The 24,079-nt window shown below is 43.2% G+C and overlaps 1 protein-coding gene across 1 annotated transcript in view; it reads right to left on the reverse strand.

Annotated features, from left to right (window-relative positions):
• Window positions 1-24,079, reverse strand: part of LOC141161753 (sodium channel protein type 2 subunit alpha-like) — a 231,400-nt gene that overhangs the window by 133,958 nt on the left and 73,363 nt on the right. The window contains exons 2-4 of the mRNA XM_073647026.1: window positions 8,770-9,079; window positions 5,458-5,578; window positions 1,693-1,780 (exon numbers count right to left, since the gene is read on the reverse strand). Of these exons, the coding sequence (XP_073503127.1) occupies window positions 1,693-1,780; window positions 5,458-5,578; window positions 8,770-9,027 (467 nt within the window). The 5' untranslated portion in view covers window positions 9,028-9,079. The remainder of the gene's footprint in view (window positions 1-1,692; window positions 1,781-5,457; window positions 5,579-8,769; window positions 9,080-24,079) is intronic.

Below are 24,079 nucleotides of genomic sequence, written 5' to 3' on the forward strand. Positions count from 1 at the left end.
TATTACACATTGGCTTTTGTTTTTTTGTGCATGTATAAAGATGCCAATAAGTAACACATTTATTTCCCACAAAATTCTGCCTAAACTATGAGAAATTTGTCATAAAAGCCATAACGAATGGTCATTAAAGAAGCACTATCATCAAAGTTTTTAACCTGTCTTAATATATTGCAGTCATCGTATTATACAGAATTGTGTAATTCCAATTTCTCATGTTGCCTTTCTACCTAGCTAATTCTTCTCTTTTCCATCAGGTCTATGACATCACATGATTAAAAACAGAGTAGCTGAATCCTTCTATGCTCTAAGTAGAAACAGGAGGTCTCTTTTCCCTCCATGAGTCATCATTAGATTTACAATTCTACATCACCGCAAAGTCCCTGGCAGCCCAGCTCTACCTCCTCTTCAACTCCTAACCCAGCTACTCAGCTCCTCCCACCCGCCCTCCCATGCCAGGGACATTCAGTGATGTAGAATTGTAGTTCTAATGATGACTCATGCAGGGAAAAGAGACTTCCTGTTTCTACATAGAGCGTAGAAGGATTCAGCTAGTCAGTTTTAATCACGTGATGTCATAGACCTAATGGAAAAGAGAAGAATTAACTTGGTATACATTACAGGGGCAGTCACAGACAGAAGAGAGTCCCTGTGCAAGAACAGTATACGGGTCCTTTACAGTCCAATAATGTGTCTGTGGCAGAAGCTCCTTGTGTTTGGAGGTGGAAGTCAGATTCTTCCTCTCATATCCTTTGAAGGGGTTTTCCAAGAATAATATTTTATTTTAAAAACATGTCTTCATGCAACCCAGAGTAATTTTATAATTTAAAACCTGTCTAAATTGCCAAATGCTGTAGAAATTCTATTCTCCACTCTGTAGGACTCACTTCCCTTCATGCCTCTGATCATCAGCCATTTATTGAACACGTGAGCCGTGACTACTTAATTAGGCAGAGGAACTGCAATGAGCTGGAGGGGGTCACAGGCCAGAGATCAGAAAATATCAACAGCGATTAGAAATATTGATGGGATGAAATATACAAAGTTGCATAGGGTGGCGTGGACACACGTATTTAAAATTGTTTTATTTGTGGAAAACCCCTTTAAAAAGTGGGCACACCTCGTCCGCTGTATAGCCATGTCTTTAAAGGGGTTTTACATTTTTAAAAGAAAACAGACTGTTCTTTACTCACCCTCCCCGGGTTTAGTACTTTCTCGGTCGCTGCTCCTGGTATCTGTCATTGTTTGCAGCGCTGATATTATGTCAACATCACTGCAGCCAATCAGTGAGCAGAGCAGTTAAAAGCGCTTTATGCCGTCAACTCGGGCAAAGCCGCTGAGCTCACTTATTGGCTGCATCGCTGTTGATGTGAAATCAGGGCCAATAACAGGCATCGGGAGTAGCAGAAGAGACTGTGTTGGACCTGGGGAAGGTGAGTAAAGCGCAGTTTGGTTTTTAAAAACAAACTTAAGCCAGGAGACAGGGTTTTCTGAAATTGGAAAACCTCTGTAAAGTAGTAATCATATTGGTTTCCATTAACAATTACTCCCTTTACAAGCTTTTGATATATTTACCCCATTCTGTTATCAGAAACTTATAGAAAAAACATGTCCTCTGAGATTGATCACATAGAATCTATCAATTTGCAAATATTTAATTAAGAACGACCTGTCTTATTTTTAGCAAATACTTACTCTACATTCTTGGTCCAGTCCGGGGGGCTACTCAGGGTCATGAACACACAGTTGGTGAGAATAGTGCACATGATGAACATGTTAAATAATGTAATCCGTGTCAAGGAAGGTAAACATTAATATATTGTATTATATTATTGTCAAAAGCAACATAAATATGGAGAATCAATAGTTCCAACACTGCGGTTATAATGCAATGACATTTCTTGATTACGGCACAAAAGATTGCTATCCTAGAGAGTTAAATATCAGCTTTCTTTAAAGGTTTTTTTTTTTCCATTTCCAGAAAATGTACAGGTAAAACAAAACTGCCTATTGAAAAAAAATATGGAACAGCTTTTGTGGCAGACATTAAACCAAATAGTGACTCACTAAACATTGAATAGAACTGCGATAGAGAAATGTGCATGAAAGAAAGGAAATTAAATTTATGGAACACCAACAGATTAAATTGTATGATGGCCGCAATGTGAGTTCTGTCATTTACGGAAAAGGAAAAAAAAATTCTACTGTGTTTTACATGTGCATTTAAATGAGTAACGTGCTGAATGTACTGCAAGATGCCCATTGATACAAACAACACAAAGAGATGAGAAATAAAATCAGAACTCCTCAGCTCATAGTTTTCTGTAGACTGATCCTCCTACCATAGGGGCATGGCTGGGGGAGGGAGGGGATAGGGCATGCCTGGGGGAGGGAGGGGATGGGGCATGGCCGGAGGAGGGAAGGAATTGGGCAAGGCCGGGGGAAGGAGGGGATGGGGCATGGATGGTGGAGGGAGAGGATCGGGCATGGCTGGGGGAGGGAGAGGATGGGGCATGGCCGGAGGAGGGAAGGCATTGGGCAAGGCCGGGGGAAGGAGGGGATGGGGCATGGATGGTGGAGGGAGAGGATGGGGCATGGCTGGGGGAGGGAGAGGATGGGGCATGGCTGGGGGAGGGGATGGGGTAAGGCAGGGGGAGGGTGGGGATGGGGCATGGCTGGGGGAGGGGATGGGGCAAGGCTGGGGGAAGGAGGGGATGGGGCATGGCTGGGGAAGGGAGGGGATGGGGCATGGCTGGGGGAGGGAAGGTATGGGGAATGGCTGGGGAAGGGAGGCGATGGGGAATGGCTTGGGGGAGAGAAGGGATGGGGCATGGCTGGTGGAGGGAGGGGATGGGGAATGGCTGGGGGAGGGAAGGGATGGGGCATGGCTGGGGGAGGGAGGCGATGGGGAATGGCTGGGGGGGAGAGGGATGGGGCATGGCTGGAGGAAGGAGGAGATGGGGAATGGCTTGGGGAGGGACGAAATGTGGCATGTGACCTGTGTGTCAGGGGTGGTGCCAACAAGAAAACTATGCTTTTGCCAGGGTATTAAGATGCAAGGCTAAGTCATAAACAAAACCATTGCACTGGATGGCGGAAAGCCTAGCTATCCATCTAGTTATCCACCTGCAGCTGCTTATGCAGAGCGCAGCAATGGAGATGAGTTTATATTGGCTGCTGCGCTCTGCATGGGCAATGACCAAAATAAATAAGTTCAGTATAGTGAAGTGAGGTAGCTGCCTATGCAGAGGGCAGCAGCCAATGACAAACTCATCTTCAATGCAGCGCTTTGCATAAGCAGCAACACAGAAGACAGAAGATAAGCACATAATGAAGACAGTGTTGAATCAAGAGCTTTTCACATAATACAAAACTGTCTTTATTCATTTAAGAGCTGCTTTTATATTTTTAATTTGATACTTTTTCTAACTGTAACTAAGGTAAGGGTTAGGAATTCATTTAGGTTTAGATTTAGAGTTAGGGCTAGGGATTTGATTAGGGCTAGGTTTATGTTTAGTGTTAGGGATAGGGTTAAGATAATACAAAATGTAAAAAGAAATGCAAAAAAATATATACGAATGTATAACTTTTTATTTTTTTTATAAAAGGGGAGTGCTAATGGTTCATGGTTTTGGGGACACAGAATACTTGCCCCAGGTGCTGGTAACCCACTCTATGCCACTGCTATCTATCTATCTATCTATCTATCTATCTATCTATCTATCTATCTATCTATCTATCTATCTATCTATCTATCTATCATAGTCATTGGCATTATAGACACCTTCTTAGCTGTTTCACTCTAGGACCCAGTGGCTACCTCCTTCCTGCTCTAATTGACACCCTGGCCTGGGTGTTTAAATAGTTTCACTTTGCAGCAGGAAGGTGGCGGTGATATTCACATGTTTCCTTGTTAACGCTTGGAGTGATTTCAGACTGCTAGGAGGATGTTTGGAGTTATCTCTCTGAAGTCGGCTCAAGTTAAGCTACTTTTCCTCATGTTTGTCTCCTTTGTGGTGTTTACTTGTTAGTGGGGATCGACTAGTGCCAACCCCCCCGCTTCCTTATCCAGGTCCAAGTGCTAGGGAAATACAGGGATAGGCTCCTGTGTGGCGATTGGTGAAAAACCAATATAGGGACGGTAGGGAAGAAAGAGACAGGGATATATCAGATTAGCCTAGGAAGCCTAGGAGGGCTTCACTCCTCCCTTTCCCTAGAGTCTGGGCTCCCTTCCCCTCTTCCCTTTGTGTTGCACTTAGTCTTTCCTACACAGTGCGTGACATTATCACTGGCACCTTCCTGCTGCTAAGTGAAACATCCAGGTCAGGGTGTCAATTAAAGCAGGAAGGTGGTAGCCGCTGGGTCCTAGAGTGAAACAGCTGAGCAGGTGTCTGTAATGCCAAAAGAAGAGAACTTCTGCAACCAACTGCAGGACGACTGTCTGTCATATCTGACACACCCGTGACAATATCTATCTATTATCTATCTTCTATATATATATCTACAGTATCTATTATATATCTACTGCATCTATCCCTCTATCTATTATCTATCCATATCTCTGTCTATCTATCCATCCATCTAGCTCTATCTATCTATCTATCTATCTATCTATCTATCTATCTATCTATCTATCTATCTATCTATCTATCTATCCAACTATATCTATCTATTATCTATCTATCTATCCATCTATATCTATCTATTATCTATCTATCTATCATCTATCTATCTTTCTCATATCAATCATCACATTCAGATGCATTTTGTGCCCTATAGTACCTCGGGGGTTTTCAGAGCCCAGCAGCTCGACTGATTACAATCCTTGGTCGATGAAAGGTTTGCTTTGCTGGTTTGTAAAAAAAAACCATCAGAATAGAATAGTACATGTCAGATATGAAGGTAATACAAGTATTTATATCTTAAAGTGAACCTGTCATCAGGATTTACCCCTAGAGGTATTAGGAACTCTTTCTCAGCCTCCTAATACCTTCTTTAATAATGTTTGCATTTGACTTAAAAGCTTACTGTATGTGTTTAAAAACTAAGTTTAATTGTCCCTGTCTCCCTGCCTGTGGTCACAGGACTAGTCCGGGACGGCTGTCAATCAATGCTACTGTGCGGCGGAAGCACAGCCACAGCAGTGTAACTGACATCATGGCGTGTGCAAGGAGAGCAGGGAGGAGGGGGAAAGCTGTGCCTATTCTCCACCTCCCTGCTCTCCCCGCACGTGGGTGTGCTTCCCCAGTCCTGGACTAGTCCCGTTAGTGTAAGAGGGGAGAGCAGGGACAATTAAATTTAATTTTTAAACATATACATTAGGGGTTTAAGGCAAATGCAAGCATCATTAAAGAGAATAGTAGGAGGCTGAGAAAGTTCTCTTAATACCTTCTAGGGGTAAATCTTGATGACGGGTTCCCTTTAATGCAAATAAATAACAGGTTATTTGAAAAAAAGGATATGAGTGCACCAAAATCTTTATAGCTGCTTTACGGATAGGGTTGAAAGGTGACAGAATGTACAAGGCAGACGTGGCACTGAAGCGGGAGATTGCCTTCCCTTTATTCAATACTATAAAAGTCTAAAACAGAAAAAATATACGTTTTTGCAATTTTTAGGCATCGTAAATAAGGCATCATAAAACTTTATAGAAAGCATGGATCGCATTTTAATGTTTGGCTGCTGCTTCCTCATCCTCTCAATTGGTGCTACATTTCCTACAAGAAACTTCACCCATCACTAGGTCGAAATGTCCATCGCTAACACTTCCCATTAGAGATGAGCAATCGATTTGTGGGACTCCAGCCCAGATAATGTTGCATCAGCCATGTCAAATCAAATGTTGCGCTGGATATTCTGGAAGGTAAGAGATTTGCAGGCCTCACGTCTAGCTGCCAAGTACCACTGACCTGGAAGCTGGACTGCTGCCCTGCGAATCGATCTGCCTATCTTTGCTATCCATCATTATTTTTATATCTATCACTTGACTATTCTTGGTTAAAATTACTGTAGGACATAAAAGAGACTCTTTGTAGCCTTTGAATAGTAAAGAGTCAAGACGTGTCACCATGTTGGTGTTGTAAGAAGTAAAGTCTCTCCTGGTGGAGAGCGCCAAGTTGGCGTATTGAGATTATATTCATGCTAATTTAAATATGCAAATAGCCTCTTTAGAAAGGAAGAGTACAGGAACTCTAGTGCTACCTATTGGCAGTAGCAATTCTAAAAGTCAATAACGATCATTTAACGAGCCTTGCCATATGGCTTAAGATAAGAAGCCAAACCAGACAATCAATTAGCTGACACAGGTTTCAGGGTGTTTGCCCTTCATCAGTGCAAAGAAGAAGAAAGGATAAGGCTGGGTGAGAAATCTCTGACAGGAAGTCTAAGGATTAATGTTTCTCACTGTGGAGAGTGCCAACTTGGCGTAGGAAGACTTACATGCTAAGAAGGGGTGTTGCACTACGATCTTGACCTCCTCTGTAAGAAGCTAATTTGTAGGCTCAATTGTGCCCGTCAGTTTCATGGGAATGTAAGGTTGTTTTGTTCAATAGGGCATCAATATGTTGCTGGTTGTTCTTTGAGACACACATTTTTTAAAGTGGTTATCTCCCAGAACAGAAGAAAGCTGAATAGTCTTCCTTCATTCTGGGCGAGAGATAATTTGCATCCTTTTTTTCCCACAGAGCATTGAGAAACAGATTCCATGTACAGCTAGTCTCCTTAAAAGGGTTATCCAGGCCTTATAGATTGATGGGGTATCCTCAGGATATCAAACCGGTGGGAGTCTAACATCTGGCATCTACACCATTCAACTGCGACAAGATGTACACAATATACATAGCCAGAAAACTATGGCTCTTTACACTGTGCAGTGGCCATTCTCCATTCCCATTCACTTCCATTGGTGCTTAGCGTCTTTACCCAAGAACGGCCACAACTCAGCTGCAAACAGATGATCATGGGTGCCAGATGTGAGACCCGCACTAATCTGATATTAATGGTCTACCCATAGGGCATGTGCAGACCTGGGTTGTCAACCATCCAGAAATTCCAAGACAGTCCGTAAAAATCAGACATTTTTTTATCCTGTCCGTAAAATGAATTTAAGCCGTACATGATTTTTTTCAAGCTGAAGAAACTCATACAGATTATACTGTTTGTAATTATCATCTTTTTACAGTTTACAGTGAATGTAGCTGATGTCTTCACATCAAAATTATGGGATGTGAACATGTATCACTTAATGATTTATTATGGTTTTCCAATGAGCTCATAAAAAATATTGCCTGTTTGTGATTCTGTCCAGAAAACATAAAAAGTCAAGTTGACAACCCTGGAGCAGATGGCCATAGAGTCTCTCATCTGAGAGAATCCTGTCGATTATGCAAATGACACTCTGATCAAACTGTGATCAGACTTTGATCGGAGTGTCAGCATAGTCTCGTCCGATTCTCTCAGATGAGGAAAAGATGGAGAAAATAGTTTCTCCATCTTCTCCATTGTGTCAATCCATGTCAATTCATTTTCCACAGACTCACTGACTTGCCTCAGATCAAACTTGGGCATGTTGCGCTTTTTTCCACAGACGGACTCTGTCCGAAGAAAAATCTGACATGTGAACAGCCCCATAGACAAACATTGGTCCAAGTGCGATTTGATGTTTTGTTGGATCACACCCAGACCGAAAATACGCCCAAAGGATAGGCCATCAATATTTAAGTCCTGGACAAACTTTTTAAAGGGGTTGTGTACTACTAGGACAACCCCTTCTTGATTTAAATGTTTGGCCCAAATAAAATAAAAAAGCTTATACTTACCTCCCGTGCTGGCAACGTTCCAGTAATATCAGCACTCGCTCTCCCAGGGGCTCTCATGCGGTTGTTGTGACACGTGACCCTAGTGCCCAATCAGGCCTGGTGTCACTGTCCCCACCTTCGAAGAATTGAACATAAACAGGAAGTCAGAGTTCAGCCGCAGCCCGGACTTCCTCTTCAGGTTCAATTCGTATGAAGGCGGAGACAGCGATGCCAGCGCTAATTTAAGGAGAGCCACTTCACCCATAAAGTTACAAAACTTTTATACTCCAAAACTTCCAACTTGTCTGTGTGTAAACACCCAAAACTACAAACTCCACAATATTATATCAAGATTTATATTTAAATTCTGGTAAACAATAAATATTGTTTTTTACATTTTATAAAAAATAAAGCTAAACAGACAAATTTTTATTAAGGGCATGAAATTACATTACGACTAGTGTTGAGCGAGTGAGTATGTTCTGGTCCGAGTATGCTCGGGCCGAGCTCCGAGTATTTACAGCTGCTCGGTGATATGTTTGAATCGCTCCCGTGTGCATGATTTGCGACTGTTTGGCAGCTTTATTACATGTGAGGAATGTGTAAGAAATAGACATTCCTCACATGTAATAAAGCTGTCAAACAGTCGCAAGTCATGCACACGGGAGCGATTCAACCTTATCACCGAGCAGCTGTAAATACTCAGAGCTCGGCCCGAGCATACTCGGCGAAAGGGTTAATAGAACATACTCGCTCAACACTAATTACTACGCTTTCATGGAAATAGTGGAGAATCCTAATTTGTCCCGAGACTTCCCTGTTGTGTTTTCTGATTGCTATGTCTTATAAAGGAAGCGATTTCTGTAAAGACAAACCAATTACCTCCATCCATCAACAGCAATTTCTATTCTCTTGCTATTTCATGAGCTAAGAACTTACACCACTTTAGTGTATATATTCATGGAGTCGCACTTACCTTCTGGTCAGCATAGTATGGGTCCATATCCTCCAGGGGTTCTGATACCACTCCAGGTGGGATGTCACCATAGATAAATGGCAATTTCTTACCAGCTTGCAAGTCATTATTTGGTTTTGAAACCCATTCTCCACTGTTTTGCTTTCCATTTTTTGCCTTTTTTTCACCTGCAATACGTTTCTCAATGGCTTTAAGAGACTCCCTGGTAAAATATCGGAAGCTGTCAGGTCCAGGTGGTACAAGCCTTGGCTGTGCCATCTTTTCATCCTGCTCCCCTTATTTACCATCTAGCTTGATGCATAGCAACAATCTAAGAAAAAACAAAGAGATTATCGTTAACTTCCCATGGTCAGAGTCTTCAGGAGAATCCAATGTGGGTGCGTTTTTGTGCTGTTTGCTTCCATTAATCTTATCCAATTATCCAAACTAACAGCATCAGAAATATACATGTTAAGAGGGGTTAAGTTGGATTTACTCTGCATGGTTATCGTGAAAAAGCATTCCTAGAAATGCTCGTTTCCCGATAATCATGCATTGCAAACAAGGATGCAGATCACCCGACGAACAAGCAAAACGCTGCCGAGAACAAATGACAGCCCGTGCACACTGGATGATACTTTTACAGATTGTTCTGCGCTCATCGTGAGCGTAATCTTCCTGTCTAATCAAGCAAACATGTAGTCGATCAGTGGTCATTTAAGGCAACAGGTCGTCTTGTGTAAACCCAGCCTTAGACAAAAAGATTTCAAGAATTTACAAACATGTCTATGTGGCACATGGATATAGGTAAGGGGGGGAAAACAGGAGTTGTGCCTAAGGGGGTGCCAAAAAGGGGGGTGCCTTGGCCATGATATATAGACACAATGTTATGGCAGTCATCTGAACTTTTTTTCCCGGAGAGCCTTATATTCAGACAATTCAGAGCAATATACATGAAATGTCATCAAGTAGGGGTTTTGGGTGAAGCTGAGGAGTCTAGGAGTGACAGACCCTTGAAGGTATGGTGGAGTCAGAGACGAAGGTGGACGACACAGGTACAAAAAGCAAACTTTACTTATTCAGGGGCGCAACAAGTTTACAGTCTGTGAAATATGATACAAAATGGTAATCGTCTTTCAATTTGTGCCTTATTTTTCATTATATTAATTATAACAATATATTAATTATTATTAAGTAATAATAATTAATAATACATAATTACTATTAATTAATTGTTATTAATATGTTATATTATAACAATTTTATTATATTATATGTTATATTATAACAATTGTATTATACTATGTTTTTCCTTTAAGTTTGCCAATGTGTGCACGTTTTTTGTTTTCCAGAGGCTCGCGTCCGATCCATTAATTACAACTTTTCAAAAAGTACCGGAGCCACTTTATGTGCGTTCCAATTTTGGGACATTTTAGCAGAACATGCGACAAAAAATGGTAATAGACAAAAATGAAGAGAATTTTTGATTTTGCACAAAAATTCATGAACCACGTGCCTCATTAGTTAATATACATTAGTTCTCGGAAACCTCGTCCTACACCAATACTTATCACAAATTATCCTTTGGGTTTGTTGCTTGTGTTATCAACAAGGCATAACGAGTAATGAGATGTCTTGAGCCAGCGCCTAGCCGCCATGTTTGTCTGTTGCTTGGGCATTAGGGACTTACACATTTCTTGTGATTTTCCTAAACTGAATGTTCAATCGCTTGAAATGAATAATTCTAATTCCTCGGTAATAATTCAAGCAGTGCGAGCTGCAGACAGGAGCTGGGCGAGACATAGATGTTTATCATGTGGACTTGCTTAAGACAGAAGAGCGGCACCATCCTAATTAGCGTTTCAGGCTGCAGAAGAGCAGGACACACCCTGATCGCACTCCCAGCAGCAGGATTACGTGGCAGCCTTATTACACCCGGCAGAAGCCATATTCGCCCATTAGTTTTGTAAGGAAGCGGAAGAGATGAATGCATCCTGTAACGTTCTGCATTTCATATGGTTTTTCTCACACAATGGCTGTAATTTTGCACTCAAGGGAGTAAAGATACTTACTAATTGATATATTAATGCAATTTCTTAGAACTATTAACCTGATTTCAATTTACAACACTTATGAAGATGGACTCGATCCAGAAAGTGCATCTATCCAAGCTGTAAAAGAAAAATCACTACTGGTACTACTGATGTAGCAGAGCTGAGTTTGTAGCTGGTGTAATGCACTGTTATATCACAGCACACAATCAGTGATATATATTCCATAGGACTGATTATCAACCTAGGTAGGATTTACATTTTGGGCTTTATGCTGTGCCGGGACTGGCACCGATTGGTAGAATGGGCACCTCCTACCCTTATTTTATTGCACATGCCCAGCAGCTGCTCCATTCATTCACTATTGGGCTGCCAGAAAAAGTAGAGCACAGAATTTGGCAACCCCATGGGGAATAAGTGGAGCGGCAGTCATACATGCGCACTGCCTCTCCATTCTAACAGGAATACAAGTGCTCTGTTTTGCCGATCAGTGCAGGGCTCAGTAGTCGGACCTTCACCAATCAGCGAGTCATCATCTATCTAGTGGCTTGGTGATAACTTGTGTTCACCGGACAATCCCTTTAAGGCTTCATTATACATTAGTATTTTTCATAAATGCAAAAAAATGGTACCAGTGTCATCAGTGATTTGGATCAGTGTGTCATCAGTGTAAGGTTCGTGCGTCCATCAGTGATGCCATCCGTGTGCTGTCCGTGTTCCAAACCCATAGACATGTACTGGCCCTTGTCATCCGTACTGACGGAAAAAAACGGACATGTCCACAGACCAATAGAATATAATGGGTACGTGTTGTATCTTTGAAAAACATGGATAGAACATGTACATGCAACACAGATGTCTAAATGAAGCTCAAGGCTAAGTTCACTTGTTGCATATTTGGCGCAGATTATTCCACAGTTTAGGCTATATTCACATGTTGCATTTTTTCCTGCGTTTTTTAATGCAAATTTTCAGCTGCGTTTTACAGTATCAGCAACATCTATGATATTTCAGAAATCTCATGCACAGTGTGACATGCAGAAGTAGTGCAGTTGCTTCAAAAGCATCCAGCAACTATTATAAGTAACACAAGCACAGGAGACAGGAAGTGTTTTGCTCCAGAAACATCCAGCAACTAGAAGGGATAACACAGTCACAGGAGACAGGGAGTGTTTTAGCAGAGCCCCAGGGGGATTGTTGGGAAGTTGTTTACTGTCTGGCTTCAGCCAAAGGGAGAAGTGGCGTGTGTGATCTTTATCTCACAGAAGAGCAGGAAAGAGAACAGGATTCAAGTCCAGGGTGAAGCTCAACACAGGTCAGATACCCTGCACTGTTAGTTCAGGAAGTCTATCATCGGGCAGGAAGATAAGGACTGGAAGGAATCATCTCCCTCATCAACCCCCCCCCCCCCTACATCTCCATGCAGGATAAAGAATGCTGTGTACTATTGACTCCTTGTGAAGGAAAAGCCTGTGGTTGTGTATGCATTAAAACTGTGCTGTACTGTGCTACAGGATAGACTGTGTACTACTGTGCTGTGAAGGAGATTGTACTGTTGTTACTGGAGCCCATTGCTCAAAGGGACATTTAAATTGTACTTGCCGTGCCTCATTAAATGTTACTGTTCTACCGTTTGAGGACTCTTGTCAAATGTGTCTGGTCAGCAATTGAATCTATCCTGTGCCTGAGAGAAGCTGCAGCCTATGGTCGCCCTGAGCAACAGTTCCCCCAGGATTCCAACAAATTCATGTAACCGGTCTCGCCCCTATCTGAACTTAGGCAGCGTACATGTAACATTAGTGGCCCGTACGGGGAATCCTGAGCTGGAATTAACATGTAGAGGGAGAAGAGGAAAAGTGTCTGGAAAAAACAGCAGCACCGCACCTCAATTCAACTCTGCTACACCAGTTAAAGGGGACAAGCCCTAAAGAAAACTCACTAGCAGCAATGGATGTGGAAATACAAATGGACAGAATTAGTGAGCTGCTTCTTCAGTTAACCTGTGAAGAATTGATAACAGTAGCAGAACATATAAAGATGTCAGAAGAACATATTTCTAAAGCACACAACCGCAGGCAGCTGTTAGCTTCCATTAATGCAAAAATGGATGAGCTGGGAGAGAAAGAAGCGAAGAAGTCATGGGGACGTTCCTCCAGGAGCTAATACAGTTTCTAACAAGGCTGAAGTTGGAGGATGGAGGGGTGGCACCAAATGCCAAAAGCAGGAATCTATGTCCGCAGACAGAACAACAGGAATTGAAAGAACAATTCAAAGCCCTAACAACAGCCCTGGAAGAATCGACCAAAACCTCTGAATGGGTGATAGACTCAGACAGAACCTTCAACCTGCTCGGGTTAGATAAATTAGGGAGACATTCCTCTCTAACACCACAAATCACCATAAGAAAAGAATTCAAGATCCTGAGACAGATTGGAGACTGTGAACAGAAAGAGAAACTGTCTTATATGAACTTGTTGCACCAGATCGATGCAGGCTTACAGAAAGGCTACCCACCAGATGAGATCGTTAAGGTGATGGTGAAAGCGATCAGCCCAGGACTGAACCTCCGTAGTATGCTAGAAATGAAGAGTCAATTGACCTTGCAACAGCTGAAGATGATTTTAAAAGGGCACTATTAAGAAGAGGAGTGTACTTCAGAATTGATCCACTGACTCATTAACCTCTCACAGAAAAATAATGAATCACCTCAAAGTTGCTTGTTCAGAGCAATTGAACTGAAGAATAGACTGTTGTTTGCATCCAGAAATGTAGAAGCAGAAAAGAAGTTTGATGCTGGACTAGTCCAGAAGAAGTTCTTGAGATCATTGGGAATGGGGTTAATCACCAAAGACATCAAGACTGGACCACCAGCACTGACTAGGAGGAAGTAATAGGAGAACTGCAAGCCGAGTTGATTGAGGTGAAAAAGTTGATTCGTTCCAGGCCAGAACCTGTATCCCTCAGACCCAGGTGTGGGTTCTGAAACAGAAGATACCCAGCTTTTGAAGCGTGCCGTTCATCAAATCAGAATACAGTGTGTGTCCACTGTCTAAGATGTGGTGAGGAAGGACATTATGCCAAGGAATGCCAATGGTCACGGTCATTTGGGTTAAAAGACAGGAGGTTGCCAGTGCGGGGTGACTGGTAACCGTGACACGGAGGAGGCCCCGGAAGCAAATCCAAATCTCAACAAACCCAAGAATGGCGCATGAGGTAAAACGGCTGCATCAGTACTATCCTCAAGTGTGTTCCCATCTACAACAGCTGCAAGAGAGACAGGGGCATCAGTTGCTTAATGCCCAGTGCGGAGGTCAAACAATGTGCTCCTGGGAGGAGGATTCCTCAGTCAGTAAAGATAGCCTCATCAGCCTAATCGGTGAAAGGTGCTTTATACAGTGCCAGCTGGATGGACTCCTGGTAAAAGCACTGTGGGACACAGGAGCCCAAGTGAGCCTTTTAAATAAAGAATGGAGAAGGTGCTACCTGCCACATACCTGCCTTCGGTCGCTAAAAGAACTCTTAGGACCAGTGGAACTCCACAGCAAAGCTGTCAACCAGACCGAAATCCCTTTCATAAGCTGGGTGGAAATTACTTTCCAACTGAGGGCCACGAAGAACAGCAACACCATTGAGCTTTTGGTACCTTTGCTCGTGACCAGTGATTAGAACGTGGTAGGGGATCCTATTCTGGGTTATAATGTAATCACTGAGGTCATCACAAAACACAAGTCAGGGATGCTAATGCTGGATGCAATTGCCACATCGCTTGCCATACCCAATGCCGTGGCAGAAAATGTGATTCATAGAGTAAAGAAAGCACAGAATACAACGGACCTAAAAGAAGTCAAGATAGGCTGGCATCCAACCATCATCCCTGCAATCCAAATGGTGGGGGTGAGGTGTGGAGTCCGGGTAGAACCGGGAAGAAAAGCCCAGAAAAGACTGTTTGTTCCAAAAGACTCCTCAGAACTTCCAGAAGGCCTAGTTCAAGGTGAGACTGTGCTTATGATTCCTACTGGTGGGTTTGTTCAAGTGACAGTACCAGTGATGAATATTACGAAACACAAAGTTAGACTGGATCCAAAGACTGTGATAGGTCACATCGAAACCGTTAAAACAGCATATCTTGCCAGTGTGGGACCCTCCCAGGGGTCTACCGTGAATTCAGTCTCCCCACCAAGGCACAGGAGTTGCCCAGCGGAAGAAATTGCACGACTCACCTCAGGGTCCTGGGATCCCCCAGTACCCCTGGAACACTTGTGTGCCGAAGAGCGAGCGGTAGCAAATCAGATGCTGAGAGAAGAGTGTCATGCATTCTCCAAAGATGACTCTGATATAGGTTGTATCCCGTCATTGCAGTTGAAAATCAATTTGAAAGACATGACCCCAGTATCCAGAAGTTACATGTCTGTGCCAAAACCATTACACCGTGAAGTGAAAGAGTATTTACAAGACCTAATCAACAGAGGTTGGGTCCAAAAGTCAAACGCATCTTATTCCTCTCCTATTGTTTGTGTTAGAAAGAAGGACGGTACGTTGAGACTCTGCTGTGATTACCGGGAACTAAACCGAAAGTCAGTACCTGATCGGCACCCGATACCAAAGGTCCAACATATGCTGGATAGCCTATCAGGAAGTACCTGGTTCTCTGTCCTCGATCAGGGTAAAGCATATCATTAAGGGTTTGTTGAAGAATCCAGTAGACCTTTGACAGCAGTCATCACGCCAAGGGGGTTATATGAGTGGATCCTCATACCGTTTGGGCTTAGTTCAGCTCCAGCAGAATGCCAGAGAAGTATGGACATTAGTGATGAGCGAGTATGTTTTGTTAACCCTTTTGCCGAGTATACGCGGACGAGCACCGAGTATTTATAGCGTTCTTGGTGATGTTTGAATCACTCCCATGTGCATGATTTGTGACTTTTTGACAGCTTTGATACATGTGAGGAATGTCTGCTTCTTACACATTCCTCACATGTATTAAAGCTGTCAAACCGTCGCAAATCATTCACACGGGAGTGATTCAAACATATCACCGAGCACGCTATAAATACTCGGTGCTCATCCGAGCATACTCGGCGAAAGGGTTAACAAAACATTGTTAGAACTCTCCTGTTAGTTTTTTTCTATTTTGCTGGTCACATGACCTTTTTGCCTATTTAATCCTGCTCCGCCCTTCTGGCCATGCTGGACTTCATTGTAATTTCTACTCTTAAGCTAGCCAGGTGCTTTGTAACCTTTCTCAGTCAGTTTAGCTAGGTCTTTTGACCTCTATGTTCTATGTTGTTTGTTTGTCTTTTTACTGCTACAATTTCTGCTAGAAGGTGTCCATCTTTCTCCCAGTCCTAGTTCTTGTAGGGATCCCTCCCTCACATCTATAGGTCTTCGTTCAGACTAGCTGAGGACTTTAGCGGGTCTGATCGCAGGATCAGGTTCCCCGTTACATCGTAGGGATCTAGCTTAGTCCTATTGTAGGGACAGATCTCCTGTCTTTTCTTAGTGCTTGTAGCCTATCATAACAGTAAGTCCAGCCCAAAAATATCTCTAAGGAAAGACCTCCAGTTACCATCATGGTGTCGGTTCAGGATTTGGCTCAACGCCTGCAGGGACTCTCTCTGGAGGTGGCCGAGCTCCAACAACACGTGAGTAGCTGTTCTGGAGCGCATTTTGTGGAGCCAAAGGTACGATTGCCTGATTTATTTTTTGGTGAACAACAAGATTTTTTTTCCTTTAAAAATGCTTGTTTATTGTATTTTCGTTTGAGACCCAGATCCTCTGGTGATGAATCACAGCGCATAGGGTTCATAATGTCACTTTTGCGCAAAGAACCTCAGGGATGGGCCTTTTCTCTCCAAGCTAGTGATCCGTGCTTTAGATCAGTGGATAGTTTTTTTTCTGCTTTGGGGTTGTTGTATGATGATCCTGATCGTGTCTCATCAGCTGAGACGGAATTGAGACTTTTGAGGCAGGGATCAGGTAATGTGGAAAATTATTGTACTCACTTCCGTCGGTGGTCTGCTCAGGTGGGGTGGAACGATTCAGCTCTGAAAAGTTTGTTTCTTGCTGGGCTAGGTGAAAGGGTTAAGGATCTGCTTATTGCTTATCCTACACCTGGAAACTTGCAGGAGGCAATGCAATTAGCTATACGGGTGGACAGGAGACGGCGTGCAAGGGTTAATGAGAGTAAATCCTTTGCCATGTCAGCTCCTAGTCTTGAGAGGGTCTGTACTGACATTGGAGAGCCGATGGAGATTGGTGCGATGTCACCCCGCTCTCAGGAAAAAGACCGCAGGTTTTCTGAAGGTTTGTGCTTTTATTGTGGAAAATCTGACCATTTCATTAAAAACTGTGTGCTTCGTATGAACAAAGAAAAAAAAAAAGGTCAGTTACGCCCGTATAGCCTGTTTAAACACTAAGGGGGTATTTCTTTCTGCTACTACTGCAGCTCAGGAAGAATTAATTGAATTTCGGGTATTTGTGGATTGTGGTTCTACTCTGAATGTGATTGATGGGGGATTCTTGGAAAAACTTAAATTAAAACCCAAACCTTTGTCATCCCCGATTGCCGTGGTTTCAGTCGATGGCTCTCCCTTGAAATGTGTTACTCACAAGGTTTATGAATTTCCCCTCACTATTAATGGTATTCACCAAGAAAATTTGGATTTGGTAGTATTAAATAATTTGCCTTCTCCAGTAGTTTTGGGGTTACCCTGGTTAAAATTGCACAATCCTGTACTGGATTGGTCTACTAATGAAATTAAGTCCTGGAGCCCTAAGTGTTATGACAAGTGTTGTAACGGGCGCATTGCTGCTGTGGATAAAGGGGAATTACCTGTACCTATTCAGGATTTTTGGAAAGTTTTTTCTGAGGAGGAGTCGCAAATTTTGCCTCCCCATAGAGACTATGATTGTACCATTGAATTTGTCCCTGGAGCGACTCTTCCTAAAAGTCGTTTATTTAATCTTGCTATTCCTGAGAGAAAGGCTTTGGAGGAATACATACAGACGAGCTTGGCCGCCGGTCACATCAGACCCTCTAAGTCACCTGTGGCTGTTGGATTTTTTTTTGTTAAAAAAAAGGACGGTGGTTTACGTCCTTGTCTGGACTTTTGCAAGATTAATAAAATTAATGTACGCAATCCCTACCCACTGCCATTGATTCCTGATTTGTTTAACCAGTTAGTGGGGGCCAAGTGGTTCTCTAAAATTGATCTCCGGGGGGCATACAATTTGTTGCGCATGAAGGAGGGTGATGAATGGAAGACTGCTTTTAACACTCCTGTGGGTCATTTTGAGAATCTGGTTATGCCTTCTGGTCTTACCAATGCACCTGCATTTTTTCAGAATCTTATTAATGACATCCTTAGACCTTTGATCAGCAAAAATGTGGTTGTGTATTTGGATGACATTTTGATTTAATCGCCTGATCTGGAGTCTCATTGGCGGAGCGTACGTGAGGTATTACAGTTATTAATGGACAATTCGCTTTTTGCTAAGCTAGAGAAATGTGAGTTCGCTGTACAGAGAATTAGTTTTTTGGGCTACATTATCTCCAGCGAGGGCTTTGAGATGGACCCGGTGAAAGTTCAAGCTGTGCAGGAATGGCCTAGGCCTATTGGTTTGAAATCGATACAGAGGTTTTTGGGTTTCGCCAATTATTACAGAAAATTCATTAAAAATTTTTCTATTATTGTTAAACCACTGACCGATCTCACCAGGAAAGGTGCTAATACGGTTCAGTGGACTACTGAGGCCATTGAAGCGTTTGTGTTTCTAAAGGAGAGGTTCAGCTCTGCCCCCATCCTTATGCAGCCTGATGTGACTAAGCCGTTTTTGGTTGAGGTTGATGCTTCTTCTGTGGGGGTCGGTGCGGTGTTGTCTCAGGAAAACAAGGATGGAGTACATCCCTGTGCCTTTTTTTCAAAAAAATTTTCTGAGACTGAACTTAATTACAATATTGGTAATCGGGAATTGCTGGCTATTAAACTCGCATTTGAACACTGGCGTCATCTCTTGGAAGATGCTGAATTTCCCATTCAGGTTTTCACTGATCATAAAAATCTGATCTATCTTGATGCTGCCAAGCGCTTGAATGCCCGTCAGGCTAGGTGGGCACTTTTTTTTCGCGGTTTAATTTTTCCGTTTCTTACATCCCGGGTACCAAGAATGTGAAAGCTGATGCGTTGTCTCGCAGCTTTTCTCCCATGGTCGGTGCTTAGGAGGAGGAGAGCATTTTACAAGAAGGTGTTGTGATAGCTGCATTGGACTCCGTTTTGGAAGATGAGATTCTTAAAGCACAGGAGAATGCCCCATCTAACACTCCCCATGGGAGGTTGTTTGTGCCTAGGACCTTTAGGAGAGATTTGTTTGTTGAGTGTCATGAGTCTCGGTTGGCAGGTCATCCAGGAATTTTTGAGACCAAGAGACTTGTGGGTCGCAGTTTTTGGTGGCCTGGATGGCAGAAGGAAGTCATTAAGTGGGTGCGTCAATGTACTGTGTGTGCTAAATCTAAGTCTTCTCGTACTTCTGCTGCGGGGTTGCTTTGCCCTCTGGAGGTTCCTAGTGCACCTTGGACACATCTGGCTATGGACTTTATTACTGACCTTCCCTCCTCTGAGGGTTTCACGGTCATCTGGATGGTCGTGGACCGTTTTAGCAAGATGTGTCACTTGGTTCCCTTCATCAAACTGCCCTGCGCTAAGACACTCGCTAAGGCCTTTGTCAAGGAAATTGTCAGACTCCATGGTGTTCCTACTGACATTGTTCCTGATAGGGGACCTCAGTTCGTGGCTCGTTTTTGACGTGCCTTTTGTGACAGGTTGGGAGTTCATTTGTCGTTTTCATCTGGATATCATCCTGAGTCTAATGGCCAGACAGAAAGGAAGAATCAGGATGTTGAGCAGTTCTTGCGTTGTTTTGTGGCAGACAATCAAGAGGGGTGGTCTGAGTTTCTGCCGCTTGCTGAATTTGCTCTTAACAACCATACATCCTCTTCTGCTGGGTGTTCGCCTTTTTTTTGTTGTTCTGGGAGACATCCGTCTTTTGGGTCATTCTCCAAATTGGTATCGGCTGTGCCTGAGGAGGAGAGTTTTTCCGGTGATTTGGAGAGAGTTTGGACGGATGTGCGTGGTAATCTTCAGGAGGCTAACAAAAAATCTAAGAGGTACTTTGATAGGAAACGTCAAGAGGTTTTGTTTACGGTTGGTGACATGGTTTGGTTGTCCTCTAAGAATCTGCGGTTGAGGATTCCTTCTAAAAAATTGGGTCCCAAGTTTGTCGGGCCCTTTAAGGTGCTTCAGGTAGTTAACCAATCTGCTGTTAGGTTGGAGGTTCCTACCTCCTGGAAGATTAATCCAGTGTTTCATGTTTCTCTATTGAAAAAAGCTGATGTATCAGATAGAGACGCCACTGCCACTGTTCCTCCGGTGGTGGAGGACGGGGAATATGAAATTTCCCGCATCCTTAATTCTAGACGGTATAGGGGGAGTTTGCAGTATCTCATCGCTTGGAAGGGTTTCGGTCCCAAGCATAACTCATGGGTGAGGGCGAATGATGTTTCTGCTTCCAGACTTGTCAGAGCGTTTCACAAGAGGTTTCCTGATAAGCCTGGGCCTAGGGGATCCGGAGGATCCTCATAGAAGAGGGGGTACTGTTAGAACTCTCCTGTAAGGTTTTTTCTATTTTGCAGGTCACATGACCTTTTTTGCCTATTTAATCCTGCTCCGCCCTTCTGGCCATGCTGGACTTCATTGTAATTTCTACTCTTAAGCTAGCCAGGTGCTTTGTAACCTTTCTCAGTCAGTTTAGCTAGGTCGTTTGACCTCTATGTTCTATGTTGTTTGTTTGTCTTTTTACTGCTACAATTTCTGCTAGGAGGTGTCCATCTTTCTCCCAGTCCCTAGTTCTTGTAGGGATCCCTCCCTCACATCTATAGGTCTTCATTCAGACTAGCTGAGGACTTTAGCGGGTCTGATCGCAGGATCAGGTTCCCCGTTACATCGTAGGGATCTAGCTTAGTCCTATTGTAGGGACAGATCTCCTGTCTTTCCTTAGTGCTTGTAGCCTATCATAACAAACATACTCTCTCATCACTAATGGAGATGTGTTTAGAAGGATTGAGGGATAATATCTGCCAGCTGTACTTGGATGACAATGTGGTGCACAGCAAAACCTTCTGGGAGCAAGTTGAACACGTGAGGACCATATTACAGTGGTTTCAACAATACAGGTTTAAGTTGACCCCAAAGAACTGTGAACTGTTCAAAACAAAAGTACGATTTCTTGGGAAAATTGTGTCCGAGAAGGATATACCATGGACGCAGCAGAAATCGCTCCAGTACTGGCCTTCAAAGACAAGCGGCCCTCTACCATTGGGGATTTGAGGCAGAGATTAGGATTCCTCTCCTACTACCGTACTTACATTCGGAACTTCTCCAGGATTGCCGCCCCACTATACCTCCTCTTGGGGGGGACGACAGAGTCAACAACACCCATGGAGAAAAAGAACTTGGGTAGGACCAGGCTTAAAAAAAACAACAGCCCATTCTCTAGACAGCAGAACACCAGGAGGTATTGGAAGAACTAGTAGACTACCTGGTAAAACAACCCATCTTGGGATATCCTGATTTCAACTTACCATTTGTTCTTTATTGTGACGCTTCTCAAGTCGGACTGGGAGCTGCCCTGTATCAGCATCAAGATGGAAAATTGAGAGTCATCAGTTACGGTTCTAGAACGTTAACAGACGCTGAGAAGAATTACCATCTACATTCCGGAAAATTGGAGTTCCTGGCATTGAAATGGTCTATCTGTGAAAAATTTAGAGATTATCTCTACTACAACAAAGAGTTCGGGGTATACACTGACAACAACCCTTTGACATATGTCCTCACTACAGCAAAACTGAATGCAACGGGTCAGAGATGGGTCACTGAACTAGCTGAGTTCAATTTCAGCATCAAGTACAGGCCAGGAAAATGCAATGCAGATGCTGATGGATTGTCGAGAATGCCACTAGAGCCTGAGGAGTTCATGCAAGAATGCTCAGAGGAAGTCAGTCTGGAAGCAATTGAGATCACTACCCAAGCAGTACAAGCTTATCAAGAGGAAGACACACCATTTGTGGTGTCCGTTGATGGTGGAAACCACCATAAAATCGAGAGAGCAAGATCACCCCCTGTCTATTCAACAACTACCAAAAGGAAAAATCCATAGAGCACAACAGGAAGATCAGATAATTGGGAGAATACTACTTTATGTGGACCAAAATCGGTTTCCAAGTAAGAGAGAGATAATGAGTCACCAGCAGTATCTGTTTTAGTTAAAGAATGGACGAAGCTCTACCTCAGTGAAGACGGTATCATGAATCGTAAAGGAGGACAAAACCAGCAATTGGTACTACCCAGAGTATTCCGTAGGTTGGTCTTCAAAGAACTCCATGAAAACATGGGACACCTGGGAGTGGAAAGAACAACAAACTTGATCCGTGGATGACCATTTCTTCTGGCCATACATGCAGAGAGATATTGAGAGGTACGTGACCAGGGAATGTGGGTGTCTGAAAGATAAACATCCCAACACATCAACCCGGGCACCTGTGAGCAACATCCAAACTACGTATCCGTTCGAGATGGTCTCAATAGACTTTCTACATCTCGAGACGTGCAAGAGTGGCTATGAATACATCTTGATGGTGATGGACCATTTTACTCGATTTGCTCAAGCATATGCCACCACCAATAAATTGTGTTGAACAGTGGCAGAGAAGATCTTCAATGCTTTTGCTTTGAGGTTTGGGTTTCCTAAGAGGCTACACCACGACCAAGGAAGAGAATTTGAGAACCAGCTCTTTGCCAAGCTAGGAATGTACTGTAGAATTCAGAGATCCCACACAGCGCCCTATCACCCAGAGGGTAATGAACAAGTGGAACGTTTTAACCGGACATTATTGTCGATGTTCCGCACTTTAACAGCTGATGAGAAGAAAGACTGGAAGAGTTCTCTGTCAAAAGTAGTACATGCCTATAACTGTACAAAGAGTGATGCAACGGGTTACTCACCCTTCTTCCTATTGTATGGATGATCACCAAGACTGCCAATCGACATCATGTTCGATACTCCGGTGTCATAGACTTATAAAACGTATCCGAGTACATTCGGATATGGAAGGAATGGATGTCAGAGGCATACAACATAGCGTCCAAAGTGGTTACGCAAGGACTGTAAGGAGTACTATGATCGAAAATGCTATGGAGCAGAATTGGTACCGGGAAGGTGGGGGCTAGTCAAGAACTTACGTGAGAAAGGCAGTCCAGGAAAACTTTGTTCATACTGGGCAGACAATGTGTATGTGGTCATAAGGAGGAAAGCTGATGACAGCCCAGTGTATGAAATCCGATTGGAAACGGGAGACAAGAAAACCAGAATAGTCCATTGGATTATCTCCCACCACAACAAGATTTACCAGAAGTAGACCGACATCGTCGGAGAGTGAACTAAGTCTCGAGGATCCAGAGTTTGTACCAAGGACTACAGGTTAAGTCCAATTCAGATCTGATGATCGAACACTGGTCTCTGAAGTGACCGATAGACACTCAGGAGGAGTGGAATTACCAGACCACGCGGAAGCAGGTGATTCAGGAGAAGTACAGCAACTTACAGAGGCAGCTCCAAGAGAATCTGAGGAAGCACGGGAAATGAGTGCAGCAGAAGAAACTCCTGTAACCGAAGAACCCGTAGTATTTGAGGAACAACCCACCAGGAGGATGTCAACTTGAGAAGTGAGGAGGCCCGTGATGCTGACGTATGAGACACTTGGTGAACCGAGTCAAGTGCCAAGGACTGTCGAATGGAAACAGGTATCTCTGCCTACGGACCAGGTAAGCCCACTGGAGTGGTATTCACCACCGAGAGGCAGTATGGAAGATGTTGCCTACTGGAAAGACTTGTTTTCATGCTTTGATTTTCCTTAAAAGACTTTGCAAAAACAAAGAACTGTTAAAGCCTAGTGAGAGAGAGCTGGTTGAAGATGTACGAAAAGCTCCAGCTGAAGAGATGCTGATTGTTTTAATTGTGTTAATTGTTTAGTTTTTACAGGCGTCCTACAAGAAAAAGGTCGTAATATTAGGTTGTTATCAATGTTGATGAACGTTATAACAATTTGACAATGACAATCTGTATATGAAGTTATTCAACTTTCATCACTGTCTTAGAATTGGTCAGATTGACCAATTAAGATGAATGTCAAGGACGACATTCAAAAAGGAGGGAAGAGTGTGACA

Source organism: Phyllobates terribilis, unplaced genomic scaffold (genome assembly GCF_046119375.1).
Source record: "Phyllobates terribilis strain yellow unplaced genomic scaffold, ASM4611937v1 Scaffold_9__5_contigs__length_417890890, whole genome shotgun sequence".
NCBI lineage: Eukaryota > Metazoa > Chordata > Amphibia > Anura > Dendrobatidae > Phyllobates > Phyllobates terribilis.